This window comes from Rutidosis leptorrhynchoides, chromosome 9 (genome assembly GCF_046630445.1).
Source record: "Rutidosis leptorrhynchoides isolate AG116_Rl617_1_P2 chromosome 9, CSIRO_AGI_Rlap_v1, whole genome shotgun sequence".
NCBI classification, from domain to species: domain Eukaryota; kingdom Viridiplantae; phylum Streptophyta; class Magnoliopsida; order Asterales; family Asteraceae; genus Rutidosis; species Rutidosis leptorrhynchoides.
The window spans coordinates 100,218,803-100,238,713 of NC_092341.1; the positions used below are offsets into that span (position 1 = coordinate 100,218,803).

Consider the following 19,911-nt stretch of genomic DNA (forward strand, 5'->3'; position numbering starts at 1 on the left):
TTACATTCTAAACCTTTTACCATCATCCGCCATTTCCTACGAAATTCCATATACACGCCTATACAAGCAACCCCCTACATACTTCGCCCTTCGCGTCTTCGGTTGCCTTTGTTACCCGCACCTTAATACCACAAATAAGCTTGCCCCTCGATCCACTCCATGCATCTTTCTCGGTTACCCATCGAACCATCAGGGCTATCGGTGTCTCGATCTTACAACTAACAAAGTCATCCTATCACGCCATGTCACCTTTCATGAAAATATTTTCGCTTACGGATCCGACATAACCACGAACACTCCTCCTACCCCTACCGCCACATACGACTTCCTAAACCCGCCTCCTAATTCCCTATCACGAGCCTTTGCCGAGCACTCACCCGATGACTCCCCACCTCCGTCACCTGCTCATACCGAATCACCTACATCACCACCTACACCACCTACGCCACCCTCTCCTCCCCCTCCACCACCACCCAACCTGCAACATCCTCCTCCGAACACCGCATCCACTCACCCTATGGTTACACGTCACCGCGTTGGTGTAGTGACCCGAACTTTTCCATGTTTATATATATATTAAATGAAATTGTTATTTACATGATTAAGTGTTTCCAACATGTTAAGCAATCAAACTTGTTAAGACTTGATTAATTGAAATAGGTTTCATATAGACAATTGACCACCCAAGTTGACCGGTGATTCACGAACGTTAAAACTTGTAAAAACTATATGATGACATATATATGGTTATATATATAGTTAACATGATATTATGATAAGTAAACATATCATTAAGTATATTAACAATGAACTTCATTTGTAAAAACAAGACGACTAACTTAATGATTTTGAAACGAGACATATATGTAACGATTATCATTGTAACGACATTTAATGTATATATATCATAATAAGAGATATTCGTACATCATAATATCATGATAATATAATAATTTAAAATCTCATTTGATATTATAAACATTGGGTTAACAACATTTAACAATATCGTTAACCTAAAGGTTTCAAAACAACACTTACATGTAACGACTAACGATGACTTAACGACTCAGTTAAAATGTATATACATGTAGTGTTTTAATATGTATTCATACACTTTTGAAAGACTTCAAGACACTTATCAAAATACTTCTACTTAACAAAAATTCTTACAATTACATCCTCGTTCAGTTTCATCAACAATTCTACTCGTATGCACCCGTATTCGTACTCGTATGTGACGACCCCGTCAAAACACTTAACGGTTCCGTCAGTTGGTCCCACAGCTTGATCGGACTTAAATGAATTAAATAAACAAAGTTGCATTCTTTTATTTCAAAAGTTTTCCCAAAAAGGAAACAAACCAAAATATGTAGTTTAAAACAACCAAACATATTAAATAACAAAAGTTGACACAAAACATTGTCAACAACCCACAAGTTTAAATTATCCGAAAATAGAATGCAAACTTAAGTTTCATAATTGTTTCATAAAAATCTGCCCAAATGCATGCAGACTCTTCTAAACACAGCGGAAGCATCACATAAACTCAAGTACCTGTGAAAACATGCAAGTAAACTGTCAACACAAAGGTTGAGTGAATTATAGGTTTAAATAAATAAGTAAACTTTAGACCACAAGATTTAAAAATGTTAGAAAACATTAAACATTATTCCATTATCAATGAGCCACCTGGTAACCACTTAACCCTTTATTTACCCTTGCCAAACACAATAAAAATATACACTTGGACAGTGTATCTACAACAAATTACGAAGTACTAAACATTCCGATTATAAATTGCTAGCGCGACTAGCTCGAAATGGGGTTGTCAAACCCGATAGATCTATCCGTAGGATTCGCGTTCACCGGTAGAAACCAATGATTACAGTTACCAGACTAGGGAATATTTTTGTCCAACTCACAATGAATAATTAAATTTAACTATTACTTGTGTCTAAACGTAAGTAAAAAAAATGCATGTAATCACATCCCAAAAAGTATACTTTGAAAAGTATGTAAAAACGGGACTATAACTCACCTTGAATGCGCAGTAGATCACAGATCCTCAAAAACCAAAATAAACAGCGAATGACCGGGTACTCAACCTAGAGTAAAAGTAGTCGTTTAGTGGCCAGCTTTAACCAAAATATAGGAACTAGCGGCTACGTTACAAATCACAATCTCAACGACTCGGGTTCAAGTAATATATCACAACTTAAAGTTGAATCGTAAAACAACGTCTTATAATTATTATATATGTATATATATTTTTACGTACCACTTAGCACTGATTATGCATCTTACACAAAATTTCAACAACCAAAAAAAAACTTATCTTAAATTTACAATAATCATTATCTCCGAAGTCCATATTTATTAGTATAACTTTACATCTTTAGAACAAAAGGTCATAAAAATGAACAAGGTTTAGAACTCGGTAAAGAATATTTAACGAATTTTAAAAATACCCCATCATTAACACATCTGTCTATTAAATCCTTTCAACATAGTATTCTTAAAATAATAGGAGTCGATAGAGCGTATGCAACTTAAAATCATCCCTTTCACATTAATACCATTTAATGTATTAAATTAATATTAATATACTATATTCATTTATATTAGTAAACTGTAATAATATAATATTAGGTTAAGTTCATAACCTTCAATTTACATATTCCAGGAGCTAAAATAAATAAATAATTAACTTGCAATTGAGAAGAAGTCATTTTTTTTTTTTTTAACTCTCTATTGACTCGATGTACACCAAAATTTAAAAATAGAGTTTTAAGATCTTTAAACTAATATTGTAAACTATTGTATAGTACAGGGACTAAAATCGTAAGTCTTATAGATCATGAATCCCCATTTTTTTTTTTGATTCGTACATGCACAAATATAAGTACTCCGTAATATTAAATTCAAATTTATAAAGTAGTCAAATTATAGGGACCAGAAACGTAACATTCAATTAAAATGATCATCCTCCTCATGGTTCTTCGTAGCATACGTACACAAAATTCAAACGAGTACTCAGTTTTTTTATTATTATTATTATTATTATTTTTTTTTTTTTTTATATATGTATACAAGTTATTATGCTACATAATCGAATTAATGAAGAGACATATTTCTGTCATTTACTAGATTTTAGTTTAACGATGTACAACGATTTTAACCCGGTAATATACTCCCATAATCTAACCAAAAACTACGTGTTAAACCGCCGTTTAGTCATCTCCAACCAATGTTGTTAACACTAACCGATTAATAACTAGTACTACAATAAAATTAATATATAAGTTTGGTCAGGATGTACCTCTCGAGTGAAAATGAATGGCCACCGAAAATGTAATTGATTATAGTTCTTCTATGTATGGCTTCTCTCTTAGAATAAATATTCTTTTCTTCAAAACTTATTTGTGATTGAACCGTAACGTTTTGCAAGTGAATAATGTATGTGTGTGAGAGGTTATTTATTTAGATCACTCTTCATCGAAGAATACGATGAAAATGGGATGTCAATATCCACGTAATAAGGTTTTCAATTTGATTGCCATAAAAATAGTATGTTGATATTCTAGTAATAATATTTTCAATTTGACTCATTCAAGTACTTCCAAGATCTTGTTAGTTGTGTTTAGATATATTTTTGTGATTGTATAAACTAACTCAATGGTGTCTATAAGATAAATGCCAAATGTTTAGTAGTTGTAGTTCAAGATAATACTAGTGTTTATATCTATTATTATTATTATATTATTTTTTTTTAACAACACTCATCCCTTAAAATAAATAATTAACTTTGGCCATGGCTAAAAACAATAGAAGACTACCAAATAAAATAAATAAAAAGGTTTTGGCCTAATCCCTTTAAAAAGGTCGGCCGTAAATATGAGAGTAACATATATTTTTTTTTATTTTTTTTTTTTTTCATAATAAAAGTATTCAATCTAATTAATTTGAATAAGGTGGGCAAAATAGTGTTTAAAAAGAAAATGATAAGTCCATGGATCATCCAAAATAGTTCGGCCTAGTTTGGCTAAGAATGGCCCAATTCATCAACTTTTAATTTTTCACATTGGCCCGAACGATACAACGAACTCGATCCGATAGATAAAACGTTACACGATTTAAATACGCGAAGTACTAAAGCATCCGTAACCCGGATGGGGCTCGTTGGTTTAGAAACTTAACCTTGACGATTTTTCAAATAAAAACGTTATACGTAGGAACGTACTAACACATATTTACACATTTCCATCCAATAAATAATATTGAAATATTATTTAAATTATCTAGAATATAATAAATCATATAGAAATGACATGGCAAAGATACCAGTTAACGAAAGTTAGATATTTAAAAAAAAATAACGGAAAAAGTAGGGTCGTGACAGTACCTGCCTGTTAAAGAAATTTCGTCCCGAAATTTAAGCAGGTGCAGGGGTTGACTCGGCATCTGAGAACAAATGCGGGTACTTCTGCTTCATCTGATCTTCACGCTCCCAAGTGAACTCGGGACCGCGTCTAGCGTTCCATCTGACCCGGACAATAGGAATTCTGCTCTGTTTAAGAGTCTTAACCTCTCGGTCCATGATTTCAACAGGTTCCTCAATAAAATGCAATTGTTTATCAACTTGGAGTTCTTCCAAAGAAATAGTCTGATCAAATTCAGCCAAACACTTCTTTAAGTTCGAAATATGGAAAACATCGTGAACAGCACTGAGTTCTTGTGGCAGCTTCAAACGATAAGCCACCGGTCCAACTCTTTCAATGATCTCAAACGGTCCCACGAAACGAGGACTTAACTTCCCCCTTTTACCAAAACGGATCACACCCTTCCAAGGCGAAACCTTTAACATAACACGATCACCAACTTGAAATTCAACATCTTTTCTTTCTTTATCGGCATAACTCTTTTGCCGACTTCTAGCAGTTCTCAACCTTTCTTTAATTTGCACAATCTTCTCAGTAGTCTCGTGAATAATCTCTGGACCTGTAAGTTGAGCATCCCCAACCTCATTCCAACAAATAGGAGACCTACATTTTCTACCGTACAAAGCTTCAAAGGGTGCGGCTTTAATACTTGCGTGATAACTGTTGTTATAAGAAAACTCAGCTAACGGCAAATATTTATCCCACCCATTTCCAAAATCAATCACACATGCTCGCAACATATCTTCTAATGTTTGAATGGTCCTCTCACTTTGACCATCCGTTTGAGGATGATAAGCGGTGCTCATATCCAATCTGGTACCCAAGGCTTCTTGTAAAGATCGCCAAAACCTTGATACAAATCGACTGTCTCGGTCGGAAATAATGGACACGGGAACACCATGCCTAGAAACAATCTCTTTTAAATACAAACGAGTGAGTTTCTCCATCGAATCAGTTTCCCTAATCGGCAAAAAGTGAGCCGACTTAGTGAGTCGATCTACAATCACCCAAATCGCATCATAGCCACCTGAAACTCTTGGTAACTTAGTAATAAAATCCATAGTGATACCTTCCCACTTCCACTCGGGAATTTCTGGTTGCACCAAAAGTCCAGACGGTTTTTGATGTTCAGCTTTGACCTTAGCACAGGTCAAACACTTAGACACATACTTAGCTATATCCCCTTTCAAATTATGCCACCAATACAGCTCCTTAAGATCCTGATACATCTTTCCTGAACCAGGATGAATAGAGTACCTAGACTTATGAGCTTCGTCTAAAACGAGTTGTCGAAGACCTCCAAATTTTGGAACCCAAAGACGTCCCGCAAAATACCTAGTACCATCGGCTTGTACTTCAAACTTCTTAGCCACCTTTTCAATATTCTCCTTCCCGAAATTCTCCTCCTTTAAGGCTTCTTGTTGTGCCTCAAGAATCTGCCTAACGAGGTTTGATCTAACCGTCATGTTCAAAGCTCTAACCCTGCGAGGTTCGGTCCTTTCTTTACGACTCAAAGCGTCAGCCACAACATTGGCCTTACCCGGGTGATATAAAAGGTCACAATTATAATCATTCAATGTCTCAATCCATCTTCGTTGTCTCATGTTCAACTGTTTTTGATCGAGGATATGTTGAAGACTCTTGTGATCTGTGTACACTGTACTCTTAACTCCATAAAGATAGTGTCTCCAAATCTTAAGTGCAAAAACAACAGCCCCCAACTCTAAATCATGAGTTGTATAGTTCTGTTCGTGAATCTTCAACTGTCGTGACGCGTACGCAATAACTTTCTTTCGTTGCATCAAAACGCAACCAAAGCCTTGACGTGATGCATCGCAATAAACAACAAAATCGTCATTACCCTCCGGTAGGGACAATATCGGAGCGGTAGTCAACTTCTTCTTCAAAATCTGAAAAGCTTGCTCTTGTTCATCCTTCCACTCATACTTCTTCCCCTTATGCGTTAAAGCAGTCAGAGGTTTCGCTATACGAGAGAAATCCTGAATGAACCTTCGATAGTAACCTGCCAACCCTAAGAACTGACGAATCTGAGTAGGAGTTTTCGGAGTTTCCCACTTTTCAATCGCCTCAATTTTAGCAGGATCAACTTGTATCCCCTGTTTACTAACAATGTGACCAAGGAACTGAACTTCTCTTAACCAAAAAGCACACTTAGAGAACTTAGCGTATAACTCTTCTTTCTTTAACAAATCAAGCACTAACCTCAAATGTTCTTCGTGCTCTTCATCACTCTTAGAATAAATAAGGATGTCGTCGATGAAAACAATAACGAACTTGTCCAGATAGGGTCTACACACACGGTTCATGAGGTCCATGAACACAGCAGGTGCATTTGTCAATCCGAACGGCATAACAAGAAATTCAAAGTGACCGTAACGGGTGCGAAAAGCAGTTTTCGAAACATCAGATTCTTTAACACGCAACTGATGATAGCCAGAACGAAGATCGATTTTTGAATAAACAGATGAACCCTGAAGTTGATCGAACAGATCATCAATTCTCGGAAGAGGATAACGATTTTTAATAGTAAGCTTGTTCAATTCACGATAGTCAATACATAAACGAAAAGAACCATCTTTCTTCTTAACAAACAGAACAGGAGCTCCCCAAGGGGACGAACTGGGACGAATAAAACCCTTGTCTAACAAATCGCGGAGTTGACTCGACAATTCTTGAAGTTCGGAAGGCGCAAGACGATAAGGAGCACGTGCTACAGGAGCAGCACCGGGAACAAGATCAATTTGAAATTCTACCGCGCGTTGCGGCGGAAGACCAGGTAAGTCATCGGGAAACACCTCGGGAAAATCCCTAACAATGTGAATGTCATCAACGTTCTTCACTTCTTTACTAGGATCTACAACATGAGCAAGAATAGCATGACAGCCTTTGCGGAGATGTTTACGAACTTTCATACAGCTAATAAGATTTAACTGTGTGCATTTCTTATCTCCAAAAACCATCAGTGGCTCTCCAACCACATCAGTAATACGAATAGCCTTATCATAACACACGATCTCGGCACGGTTCGCAGACAACCAATCCATACCAATAACAATATCAAAACTACCAAGTTCAATCGGTATCAAATCTATCTCAAAATCCCCACCACCCAAATTAATGTTACATTTACGATGTACAGTCTTAGCAGTAAGTTCTTTACCATTAGCTACTTCAACAATATAAGTATTGTCTAAGGGAGTTACCGGTGTTTTGATTTTTGGACTTAATTTATTCGACACAAAACTTAAATCAGCCCCTGAATCAAATAGAACATAAACTGATAAATCGTTGACTGAGAACGTACCAGTAACAAGCTTAGGATTTTCTTCCGCATCCTTCGCATTAATGTTGAACGCTCGGCCGCGTGCAGCTTCGGCAGTCTTCTTGTTCGGGCAAGCATCTCGGAAATGACCCGGCTTCCCACACTCATAGCAAACCCTCTGATTACCTCCATTATTAGACTTTCCATTACCATTACCATTACCATTTCCACCTCTAATACCAACATAATTACCACCAGCCGCGGGTGTAGCAGAACCCGGTAACAACACTGTGCAATCTTTCGCAATGTGCCCTTGCTTAGAGCACCTCTTACAAGTAATAGTGCAATAACCATCGTGAGCCTTGTAGCAACGGGGACACACACGCTGATTCCTATTAGCAGCACCTGAGGTATCCTGTCTCTTTTGCTGATTTTGGTTCTGATTGCGGTTATTATCCCACTTTCGTTTCCCATTATCAGCCTTTTTGACAACCTCTTCACTAGTTTCAGCAACAGGAGTCTTACTTCTCCTCAACACTTTGTCATTCAACTTGTGGGCCATAGCCATAGCCGCCTCAATAGTCTGGGGTTTACTAGACTCAACCCCGTGTTCTATCTTCTCCGACAATCCATCAATATAAGCCTCAATTTTGCGGTCCTCATCCGCATAAACCCTAGGACACAGTAAAGTCAACTCGAAAAACTTGCGTTCATAGGCATCTAACTCGGTGCCATGCATTTTCAGATTCTTAAGCTCAACCTCTAGCTTCTTAAGTTCACCCCGAGGTCTATAGCGGGTGATCAATCTCTCTTTAAAATCATTCCAGCTCAAACCATAAGCAACATCGTTACCCAAACTACCAACCAGATTGTTCCACCAAGTCAAGGCGCTATCCTTGAGGGTGCAACTTGCGAAACTCACTTTATCCTCTTCACGGACCCGACTGACCCTAAAAATTGATTCGATTTTCTCAAACCATCGAGTGAGCCCTATCGGTCCTTCTGTACCGCTGAATTCCTGAGGTCGACCAGCCATAAAAGTCTTGTGGGAACACCCCACCTGGTTGTTGTTGTTAACATTCGCATTCACGTTAACATTCGCTGCCATAGCAGCAGCAATTCCTTCATTGATCAAGCGTTGCATACGCGCTTCGGCAGACTCTCTTGGAGGCATGATCTTCAAAATAAAATAACACATTAGTTAGTACCAAGAATAATACTAGTGTCATAAAGAAATAGATCAAACACGAAAAGACTAACCATTAAGATATTAGTCAACTAACACTATGAGTAATAACATGACAGTTATGATGGTTATAGAAATAACCATCACATGCATACATATTTTATGATAACATCATACAACATACATAGCACCTAACGTACATGAACATATATTACGCATAATATAACATGCCAAGAGTCACAACATCAGAAATAAAACATGATAATGATCATAGATGTCATAAAATAACCATCCATACATAATGAAAGAAATATCCCATAACAAAATCTTAATAAATCCTCGGCAAAACGCCGTACATAACCCAAAATGTATGTATAAAAGGACATTAAGTCTTATGGAATAGATAATCAATATGAATAATCACATCACATTCGCTTAGAGCGGGTGTGATAAGCTGGTCCAGCATGAGTCTCGGCAGGAGCCTCATACTTATGCAACTTTCCTTTCACAACATCCAACTCTTCCTTCAACCCACGAACAGTGCTCTCGAGAGCCTCGAACTTAGCATTAACTTCTCGATCACGCTTACGATTCTCATCCTCAACCTTATGCTTAAAACTGATAAAATTACCCATGTCATCACGAATCTCGTCCATAACTTCGTTATGTGGCAAAGTACGCATACAATCACTAAGGGCATTAATACGCGTCACCTCATTGTAAGCCCGGTTCATGTGAGTAATAGTGGAAAAATAGTAATGAACAGGATCATCGATCCGGGGTTGATTTGCACGACGTCTAGCAGGAGACGGTGGAGCAGGAGCAGCAATGGAGTTATCGCTCGAAGTTGACATCTGCAAACAGCAAAACCGCAAACCACATACCAAAAAGATATAACAGCTAATGATATAACTTATATGAAATGAAATGCATATTAATGCTATAGCAAAAAGGTCAGGCTGTAGACTAGACTCTAATGCACCCTAAAAACCACGGGTTGACCACATTAAGACCGCCTAGTTCCCTACAACCAATGCTCTGATACCACATGTGACGACCCCGTCAAAACACTTAACGGTTCCGTCAGTTGGTCCCACAGCTTGATCGGACTTAAATGAATTAAATAAACAAAGTTGCATTCTTTTATTTCAAAAGTTTTCCCAAAAAGGAAACAAACCAAAATATGTAGTTTAAAACAACCAAACATATTAAATAACAAAAGTTGACACAAAACATTGTCAACAACCCACAAGTTTAAATTATCCGAAAATAGAATGCAAACTTAAGTTTCATAATTGTTTCATAAAAATCTGCCCAAATGCATGCAGACTCTTCTAAACACAGCGGAAGCATCACATAAACTCAAGTACCTGTGAAAACATGCAAGTAAACTGTCAACACAAAGGTTGAGTGAATTATAGGTTTAAATAAATAAGTAAACTTTAGACCACAAGATTTAAAAATGTTAGAAAACATTAAACATTATTCCATTATCAATGAGCCACCTGGTAACCACTTAACCCTTTATTTACCCTTGCCAAACACAATAAAAATATACACTTGGACAGTGTATCTACAACAAATTACGAAGTACTAAACATTCCGATTATAAATTGCTAGCGCGACTAGCTCGAAATGGGGTTGTCAAACCCGATAGATCTATCCGTAGGATTCGCGTTCACCGGTAGAAACCAATGATTACAGTTACCAGACTAGGGAATATTTTTGTCCAACTCACAATGAATAATTAAATTTAACTGTTACTTGTGTCTAAACGTAAGTAAAAAAAATGCATGTAATCACATCCCAAAAAGTATACTTTGAAAAGTATGTAAAAACGGGACTATAACTCACCTTGAATGCGCAGTAGATCACAGATCCTCAAAAACCAAAATAAACAGCGAATGACCGGGTACTCAACCTAGAGTAAAAGTAGTCGTTTAGTGGCCAGCTTTAACCAAAATATAGGAACTAGCGGCTACGTTACAAATCACAATCTCAACGACTCGGGTTCAAGTAATATATCACAACTTAAAGTTGAATCGTAAAACAACGTCTTATAATTATTATATATGTATATATATTTTTACGTACCACTTAGCACTGATTATGCATCTTACACAAAATTTCAACAACCAAAAAAAAACTTATCTTAAATTTACAATAATCATTATCTCCGAAGTCCATATTTATTAGTATAACTTTACATCTTTAGAACAAAAGGTCATAAAAATGAACAAGGTTTAGAACTCGGTAAAGAATATTTAACGAATTTTAAAAATACCCCATCATTAACACATCTGTCTATTAAATCCTTTCAACATAGTATTCTTAAAATAATAGGAGTCGATAGAGCGTATGCAACTTAAAATCATCCCTTTCACATTAATACCATTTAATGTATTAAATTAATATTAATATACTATATTCATTTATATTAGTAAACTGTAATAATATAATATTAGGTTAAGTTCATAACCTTCAATTTACATATTCCAGGAGCTAAAATAAATAAATAATTAACTTGCAATTGAGAAGAAGTCATTTTTTTTTTTTTAACTCTCTATTGACTCGATGTACACCAAAATTTAAAAATAGAGTTTTAAGATCTTTAAACTAATATTGTAAACTATTGTATAGTACAGGGACTAAAATCGTAAGTCTTATAGATCATGAATCCCCATTTTTTTTTTTGATTCGTACATGCACAAATATAAGTACTCCGTAATATTAAATTCAAATTTATAAAGTAGTCAAATTATAGGGACCAGAAACGTAACATTCAATTAAAATGATCATCCTCCTCATGGTTCTTCGTAGCATACGTACACAAAATTCAAACGAGTACTCAGTTTTTTTATTATTATTATTATTATTTTTTTTTTTTTTTTTATATATGTATACAAGTTATTATGCTACATAATCGAATTAATGAAGAGACATATTTCTGTCATTTACTAGATTTTAGTTTAACGATGTACAACGATTTTAACCCGGTAATATACTCCCATAATCTAACCAAAAACTACGTGTTAAACCGCCGTTTAGTCATCTCCAACCAATGTTGTTAACACTAACCGATTAATAACTAGTACTACAATAAAATTAATATATAAGTTTGGTCAGGATGTACCTCTCGAGTGAAAATGAATGGCCACCGAAAATGTAATTGATTATAGTTCTTCTATGTATGGCTTCTCTCTTAGAATAAATATTCTTTTCTTCAAAACTTATTTGTGATTGAACCGTAACGTTTTGCAAGTGAATAATGTATGTGTGTGAGAGGTTATTTATTTAGATCACTCTTCATCGAAGAATACGATGAAAATGGGATGTCAATATCCACGTAATAAGGTTTTCAATTTGATTGCCATAAAAATAGTATGTTGATATTCTAGTAATAATATTTTCAATTTGACTCATTCAAGTACTTCCAAGATCTTGTTAGTTGTGTTTAGATATATTTTTGTGATTGTATAAACTAACTCAATGGTGTCTATAAGATAAATGCCAAATGTTTAGTAGTTGTAGTTCAAGATAATACTAGTGTTTATATCTATTATTATTATTATATTATTTTTTTTTAACAACACTCATCCCTTAAAATAAATAATTAACTTTGGCCATGGCTAAAAACAATAGAAGACTACCAAATAAAATAAATAAAAAGGTTTTGGCCTAATCCCTTTAAAAAGGTCGGCCGTAAATATGAGAGTAACATATATTTTTTTTTATTTTTTTTTTTTTCATAATAAAAGTATTCAATCTAATTAATTTGAATAAGGTGGGCAAAATACTGTTTAAAAAGAAAATGATAAGTCCATGGATCATCCAAAATAGTTCGGCCTAGTTTGGCTAAGAATGGCCCAATTCATCAACTTTTAATTTTTCACATTGGCCCGAACGATACAACGAACTCGATCCGATAGATAAAACGTTACACGATTTAAATACGCGAAGTACTAAAGCATCCGTAACCCGGATGGGGCTCGTTGGTTTAGAAACTTAACCTTGACGATTTTTCGAATAAAAACGTTATACGTAGGAACGTACTAACACATATTTACACATTTCCATCCAATAAATAATATTGAAATATTATTTAAATTATCTAGAATATAATAAATCATATAGAAATGACATGGCAAAGATACCAGTTAACGAAAGTTAGATATTTAAAAAAAAAATAACGGAAAAAGTAGGGTCGTGACATCGTACAATACACAGCTTTTAGATGTATGTACTATTGGTATATACACTCCAATGATCAGCTCTTAGCAGCCCATGTGAGTCACTTAACAAATGTGAGAACCATCATTTGGCAACTAGCATGAAATATCTCATAAAATTACAAAAATATGAGTAATCATTCATGACTTATTTACATGAAAACAAAATTACATATCCTTTATATCTAATCCATACAACAACGACCAAAAACACCTGCAAACACTTTCATTCTTCAATTTTCTTCATCTAATTGATCTCTCTCAAGTTCTAACTTCAAGTTCTAAGTTTTCTTCATAAATTCTACAAGTTCTAGTTTCATAAAATCAAGAATACTTTCAAGTTTGCTAGCTTACTTCCAATCTTGTAGAGTGATCATCCAACCTCAAAAAATCTTTCTTATTTACAGTAAGATATCTTTCTAATATAAGGTAATACTCATATTCAAACTTTGATTCAATTTCTATAACTATAACAATCTTATTTCGAGTGGAAATCTTACTTGAACTTGTTTTCGTGTCATGATTCTACTTCAAGAACTTTCAAGCCATCCAAGATCCTTTGAAGCTAGATCCATTTGTCTCTTTTCCCGTAGGTTTATCAACAAAACTTGAGGTAGTAATGATGTTCATAACATCATTTGATTCATACATATAAAGCTATCTTATTCGAAGGTTTAAACTTGAAATCACTAGAACATAGTTTAGTTAATTCTAAGCTTGTTCGCAAACAAAAGTTAATCCTTCTAACTTGACTTTTAAAATCAACTAAACACATGTTCTATATCTATATGATATGCTAACTTAATGATTTAAAACCTGGAAACACGAAAAACACCGTAAAAATGGACATACGCCGTCGTAGTAACACCGCGGGCTGTTTTGGGTTTGATAATTAAAAACTATGATAAACTTTGATTTAAAAGTTGTTCTTCTGGAAAAATAATTTTTCTTATGAACATGAAACTATATCCAAAAATCATGGTTAAACTCAAAGTGGAAGTATGTTTTTCAAAATGGTCATCAAGACGTCGTTCTTTCAACTGAAATGACTACCTCTTACAAAAACGACTTGTAACTTATATTTCTGACTATAAACCTATACTTTTTCTGTTTAGATTCATAAAATAGAGTTCAATATGAAACCATAGCAATTTGATTCACTCAAAACGGATTTAAAATGAAGAAGTTATGGGTAAAACAAGATTGGATATTTTTTTATTTTTGTAGCTACGGGAAATATTAACAATTCTATACAAATCATATCCTAGCTAACTTATATTGTATTATACATGTATTCTAATATATTATGTAATCTTAGGATACCATAGACACGTATGCAAATGTTTTGACATATCATATCGACCCATGTATATATATTATTTGGAACAACCATAGACACTCTATATGCAGTAATGTTGGAGTTAGCTATACAGGGTTGAGGTTGATTCCAAAAATATATATACTTTGAGTTGTGATCTAGCCTGAGACGTGTATACACTGGGTCGTGGATTGATTCAAGATAATATATATCGATTTATTTCTGTACATCTAACTGTGGACAACTAGTTGTAGGTTACTAACGAGGACAGCTGACTTAATAAACTTAAAACATCAAAATGTATTAAAAGTGTTGTAAATATATTTTGAACATACTTTTATATATATGTACATATTTGTTATAGGTTCGTGAATCGACCAGTGGCCAAGTCTTACTTCCCGACGAAGTAAAAATCTGTGAAAGTGAGTTATAGTCCCACTTTTAAAATCTAATATTTTTGGGATGAGAATACATGCAGGTTTTATAAATGATTTACAAAATAGACACAAGTACGTGAAACTACATTCTATGGTTGAATTATCGAAATCGAATATGCCCCTTTTTATTAAGTCTGGTAATCTAAGAATTAGGGAACAGACACCCTAATTGACGCGAATCCTAAAGATAGATCTATTGGGCCTAACAAACCCCATCCAAAGTACCGGATGCTTTAGTACTTCTAAATTTATATCATATCCGAAGGGTGTCCCAGAATGATGGGGATATTCTTATATATGCATCTTGTTAATGTCGGTTACCAGGTGTTCACCATATGAATGATTTTTATCTCTATGTATGGGATGTATATTGAAATATGAAATCTTGTGGTCTATTGTTACGATTTGATATATATATGTTAAACCTATAACTCACCAACATTTTTGTTGACGTTTTAAGCATGTTTATTCTCAGGTGATTATTAAGAGCTTCCGCTGTCGCATACTTAAATAAGGACAAGATTTGGAGTCCATGCTTGTATGATATTGTGTAAAAACTGCATTCAAGAAACTTATTTCGTTGTAACATATTTGTATTGTAAACAATTATGTAATAGTCGTGTGTAAACAGGATATTTTAGATTATCATTATTTGATAATCTACGTAAAGCTTTTTAAACCTTTATTGATGAAATAAAGGTTTTGGTTTGTTTTAAAATGAATGCAGTCTTTGAAAAACGTCTCATATAGAGGTCAAAACCTCGCAACGAAATCAATTAATATGGAACATTTTTAATCAATAAGAACGGGACATTTCAGTTGGCACCACCAAACCTGTCCAACGTCTTAACCTTCATGTCTCCACCATTTCACCTCTCCCCACATCATACCCGCAAGCTTTCCGTGACCCTAATTGGCAACACGCTATGACTGAAGAGTATAATGCTTTAATTAAAAATAGTACTTGGACCCCTGTGCCCCGCCCATCGGACACGAACATAGTTCGCTCCATGTGGCTTTTTAAGCACAAGTTTAATGCAGATGGGACCCTCAGCAGGTACAAGGCTAGACTTGTAGCCAACAGTCGCAGTCAGCAGGTTGGTATTGACTGCGACGAGACTTTTAACCCGTAGTTAAACCGGCTACCATCCGGGCCGTTCTCAGCTTAGCCATTTCTAGACATTGGCCAGTTCATCAGCTCGATGTCAAGAATGTCTTTCTTCACGGCCATCTTACTGAGACTGTATATATGCATCAGCCCCCTAGTTTTCGTGACCCTTCACGACCCGATCATGTCTTTTTCCTGTAGAAATCACTTTACGAATTGAAGCAGGCACCTCGTGCATGGTACCAGCGGTTTGCTGCCGCTCAGAGCGTTGGTTTTCAGTAGAGTCGATGCGATACTTCTTTGTTCATATATAGACAGGGAACTGACACTGCCTATATGCTACTTTACGTTGATGATATTGTTTTGAAAGCTTCGTCCGACACCTTTCTACAGCTGGTCATCACATCTTTACATCGAGAGTTCTCTATGACCGATCTGGGTCCACTTAATTATTTTTTAGGTATTTGTGTTACACGCACTTCTTCGGGGATGTTCTTATCTCAGAAGAAATATGCGACTGAGATTATTGAGCGTGCTGATATGACAGGTTGTCACCCGAGTCGTACGCCGTTGAGACCAGTTCTAAACTGGGCACATCAGGTCCTTCGGTCGCTAATCCGACACTATATCGGAGCCTTGCTGGGCTCTTCGGTATCTCACATTTACACGGCCAGATATTACTTATGCAGTTCAGCAGATTTGCCTCTTCATGCATGATCCTCGTGACCAGCATATGTCTGCACCGAAGCGGATTTTACGTTATATCAAGGGTACATTGGACCATGGTCTACAACTTTACGCATCTTCTACTACAGCGCTGACTGCTTATTCGGATGCTGATTGGGCTGGCTGCCCCAGCACCCGTCGTTTCACATCAGGGTATTGTGTTTTCTTGGGCAGTAATCTTCTCTCCTGGTCCTCTAAGCGACAGCCGACACCTTCTCGCTCCAGTGCAGAAGCTGAGTATCGCGGGGTTGCTAATGCCGTCGCGGAAACATGTTGGCTCCGCAATATTCTCCGCGAACTTCATTGCCCGCTATTTTCAGCTGCTATTGTGTATTGTGACAACGTTAGTGCCGTTTACACGTTAGGGAACCCTGTTCAGCACCAGCGGACGAAACACATCGAGATTGACATACATTTTGTGTGTGACCTTGTGACTAAGGGACATATGCGAGTACTTCATGTTCCTTCCCGTTATCAGTATGCCGACATCTTCACCAAAGGACTTCCCACTATCCCGTTTGATGAATTCAGATCCAGTTTATGCGTTCGTTCTACTCCTTCTACAACTGCGGGGGCTGTTAGCCGACATATTGATATTACCCCATATGTTTTGTAAGCCCATTCATATAAGGGCCATTCTAGATTATTCCAAGTCCATTAGGGTTATTGTTAGATGGACTATTTATTATATACATTGTATTGCATTGTTTAATAATCAATAACACAATTACGATTATTATTACTCTGTAACAATTCATTCTTCTAGCTTATGTTATACTAGTCAAAAAGCAAGCTGTTTTTTTTCTGATCAAACTACTATTAATAACAACACCGTAGAATCAGTAATTCATCATCACTAATTTGTAAATTAAAATACAAGTTTTAGCCTAATGATCAAAACTACAATTCTTGTACATCTTTAAAGAATGAAGCTGGTATCACTAATGAAGATGACAATTCCGACACACGTTTAAACTGTTACAAAGAAATAACAAACTGTAATCAGTTAACGTCTAAAAATGGAACCAATCATCTAAAAATTACACATACCTTTTGTTGCTTATATTTCTTTTTAACCGCCACCAACTTTGCTGCTCATCTACTCGATTGCAGATCATGTAAAATATGAACACATTCTTTTAAATCGGATGGCTTATATCCACAAAGTTGCTCCAAAGCCAAACTCTGTAAACAAGATTAAAAATTTAATAAATAAATTTACACACTTTCAAAACCAACAATTTTTTTTTTTAAAAAGTGTATTTACCCACGGATGTGAATTCGGTTTTAGAGTAAATCTTGAAAGAAAAACAACCGATGCCGCAACTATAGAAGGTAAAAACTTGATACAACTGTAATCTAATAAGCTTAACTCAGCCAAATAGTAACCCAAAAACTCTAACTTCCATTTGAGTGTCTGTAAAAAAACATAATTTAGCATCTAAATTCAAAGTTACAAAATCAATTAAAGTAAAAAACACACAACTTACTTCATCATCCTCTTGAGCGGCTTCAGTAAATCTTCTGTGATTAACAAGTTGGAAAAGTGACACCAATTAGTTTATAAATACAACATCTTAATTTTATATACTTGTATAAAAATCATTCAAATTTGCATAGTTTTAATTAGTACCTAAGAAATGACTTTGCAGTAAGATTGCCCATTTCAAAGTTAAGTGCTTTAAGTATATCAGCTTCCATTTTCACAACTTCATGCTTCGAGTACGCATTTTCAGTAATGTCACTAAAATCCTTCGTATGTGGAGGACTAATCTCTTCATATTTTCTGTTTCGCCAACAAAAAAAAATAACAAACAATTCACATCCAATCCAAAATAACCAACACGAAAAATTTAACCGATCACGTGTAATGTAATACTTACGCAGCAATAAGCATCGAAGAAACACCAAGAAGTTGAAGCCTTTGTCTATGGAGAACATTTGTCGATAAGAATTTATCGATATATGAAATCGTCAAATATAAAGTTTCCGAAAGTAGCTTATACTCATCGGCAACTTCAACAAACCAATCTACCAATACACCCCTCATACTTACATTAATATCCTTTTGTACTTGTTCAATATAATCCGCCATTGGTCTCTCCTTTTCAACTCCCTCTAAATCACATACAAAAATACAAACAAATTCAATTTGGGGTGTTTGATTTGTTGTATCTTATTTTGACAACAAAAAACACTTTAACAAAAATTGAGTACAATCGTATTTAATTTAATAAATTCAAAAACAGAATTTTATTTTTAATAAAGCTACACATGATGGGCTGATGGAATTCAATTACTGCTAAATACCCTGTTAACTACCAAATTCATAATTGGAAATCAAACTAGCCATAAACATTAAAACCCTAAAATTAGCAATTGAAACCAGAATTAAAAAAGGAGATAACTTTATATACCTCCATTTTATGTAGATACTCATATATATCTGTAACATAAGTTTCACACATCTGGGGATCACTTGGATTTTCATCAACAACAGGTTCTTGAACTTTAACTGCTTTCTTCACTTTCTTGAATTTAGGTTTCGGGTTCTGGATATTACTTGGGTCGGGTCTGATGGGGTTGTTTGATATTTCACCCAAAACAACTCGGGTCTTCTTCGACGGTTGTGATTGAGATGCGATTGCTTCCATTGCTCTCTTTTTTGCCATTCTTGTAACTCTCATGTTCTCTTTTTGATCAGCCATTGATTAAATTTGTTGATTTTGTTGGGTTTCAGGATGTGAAATGAAATGGGGATTTGGAAGTGGTGAAATTGGGTGAAGAGGATATGTGTTTTTAAGGATGTGGTGATACCGCCATGTTTGTTGTGGTTTTGAAATGATTCAATTTGGGGGAAAAATGGAATGCAGGGGCGGGTTATGATTGATGAGGTGGCGGGTTTTGACAATTAAAAAACAAAAGAACAGATTTCAGATTTGCTTGAGCGTCTTCCTTCGATATTTGATTTTAAGTCAATTTATTTATTACTTATTAGTAAGGGTGTTTATAATATCCGTATCCAAATCAGCCATCCGAAAAATTCAAAAATCCGATCCGAAAATATCCAAAAATTGGATATCCGGATATCCGAAAATATATTAATCATTAAAGATATTTATAAATAAATATATATATAATTATAAAATGGGACATAAAGGCTTAAAACTAAAAGTAAGGGTAGC

General features: G+C 35.2%; 1 protein-coding gene and 1 pseudogene across 1 annotated transcript; one reads left to right on the top strand and one right to left on the bottom strand.

Annotated features, from left to right (window-relative positions):
- The first annotated feature begins 16,336 nt into the window (after window positions 1-16,336).
- On the top strand, window positions 16,337-17,342 carry LOC139868275 (uncharacterized mitochondrial protein AtMg00810-like). Its single transcript, XM_071856604.1, has 2 exons — window positions 16,337-16,547; window positions 16,690-17,342. Exons 1-2 carry the CDS (start codon window positions 16,337-16,339, stop codon window positions 17,340-17,342), a joined length of 864 nt encoding a protein of 287 aa, XP_071712705.1.
- Window positions 17,343-17,528: 186 nt separating this feature from the next.
- On the bottom strand, window positions 17,529-19,563 carry LOC139866650 (G2/mitotic-specific cyclin C13-1-like; annotated as a pseudogene).
- Window positions 19,564-19,911: the final 348 nt, after the last annotated feature.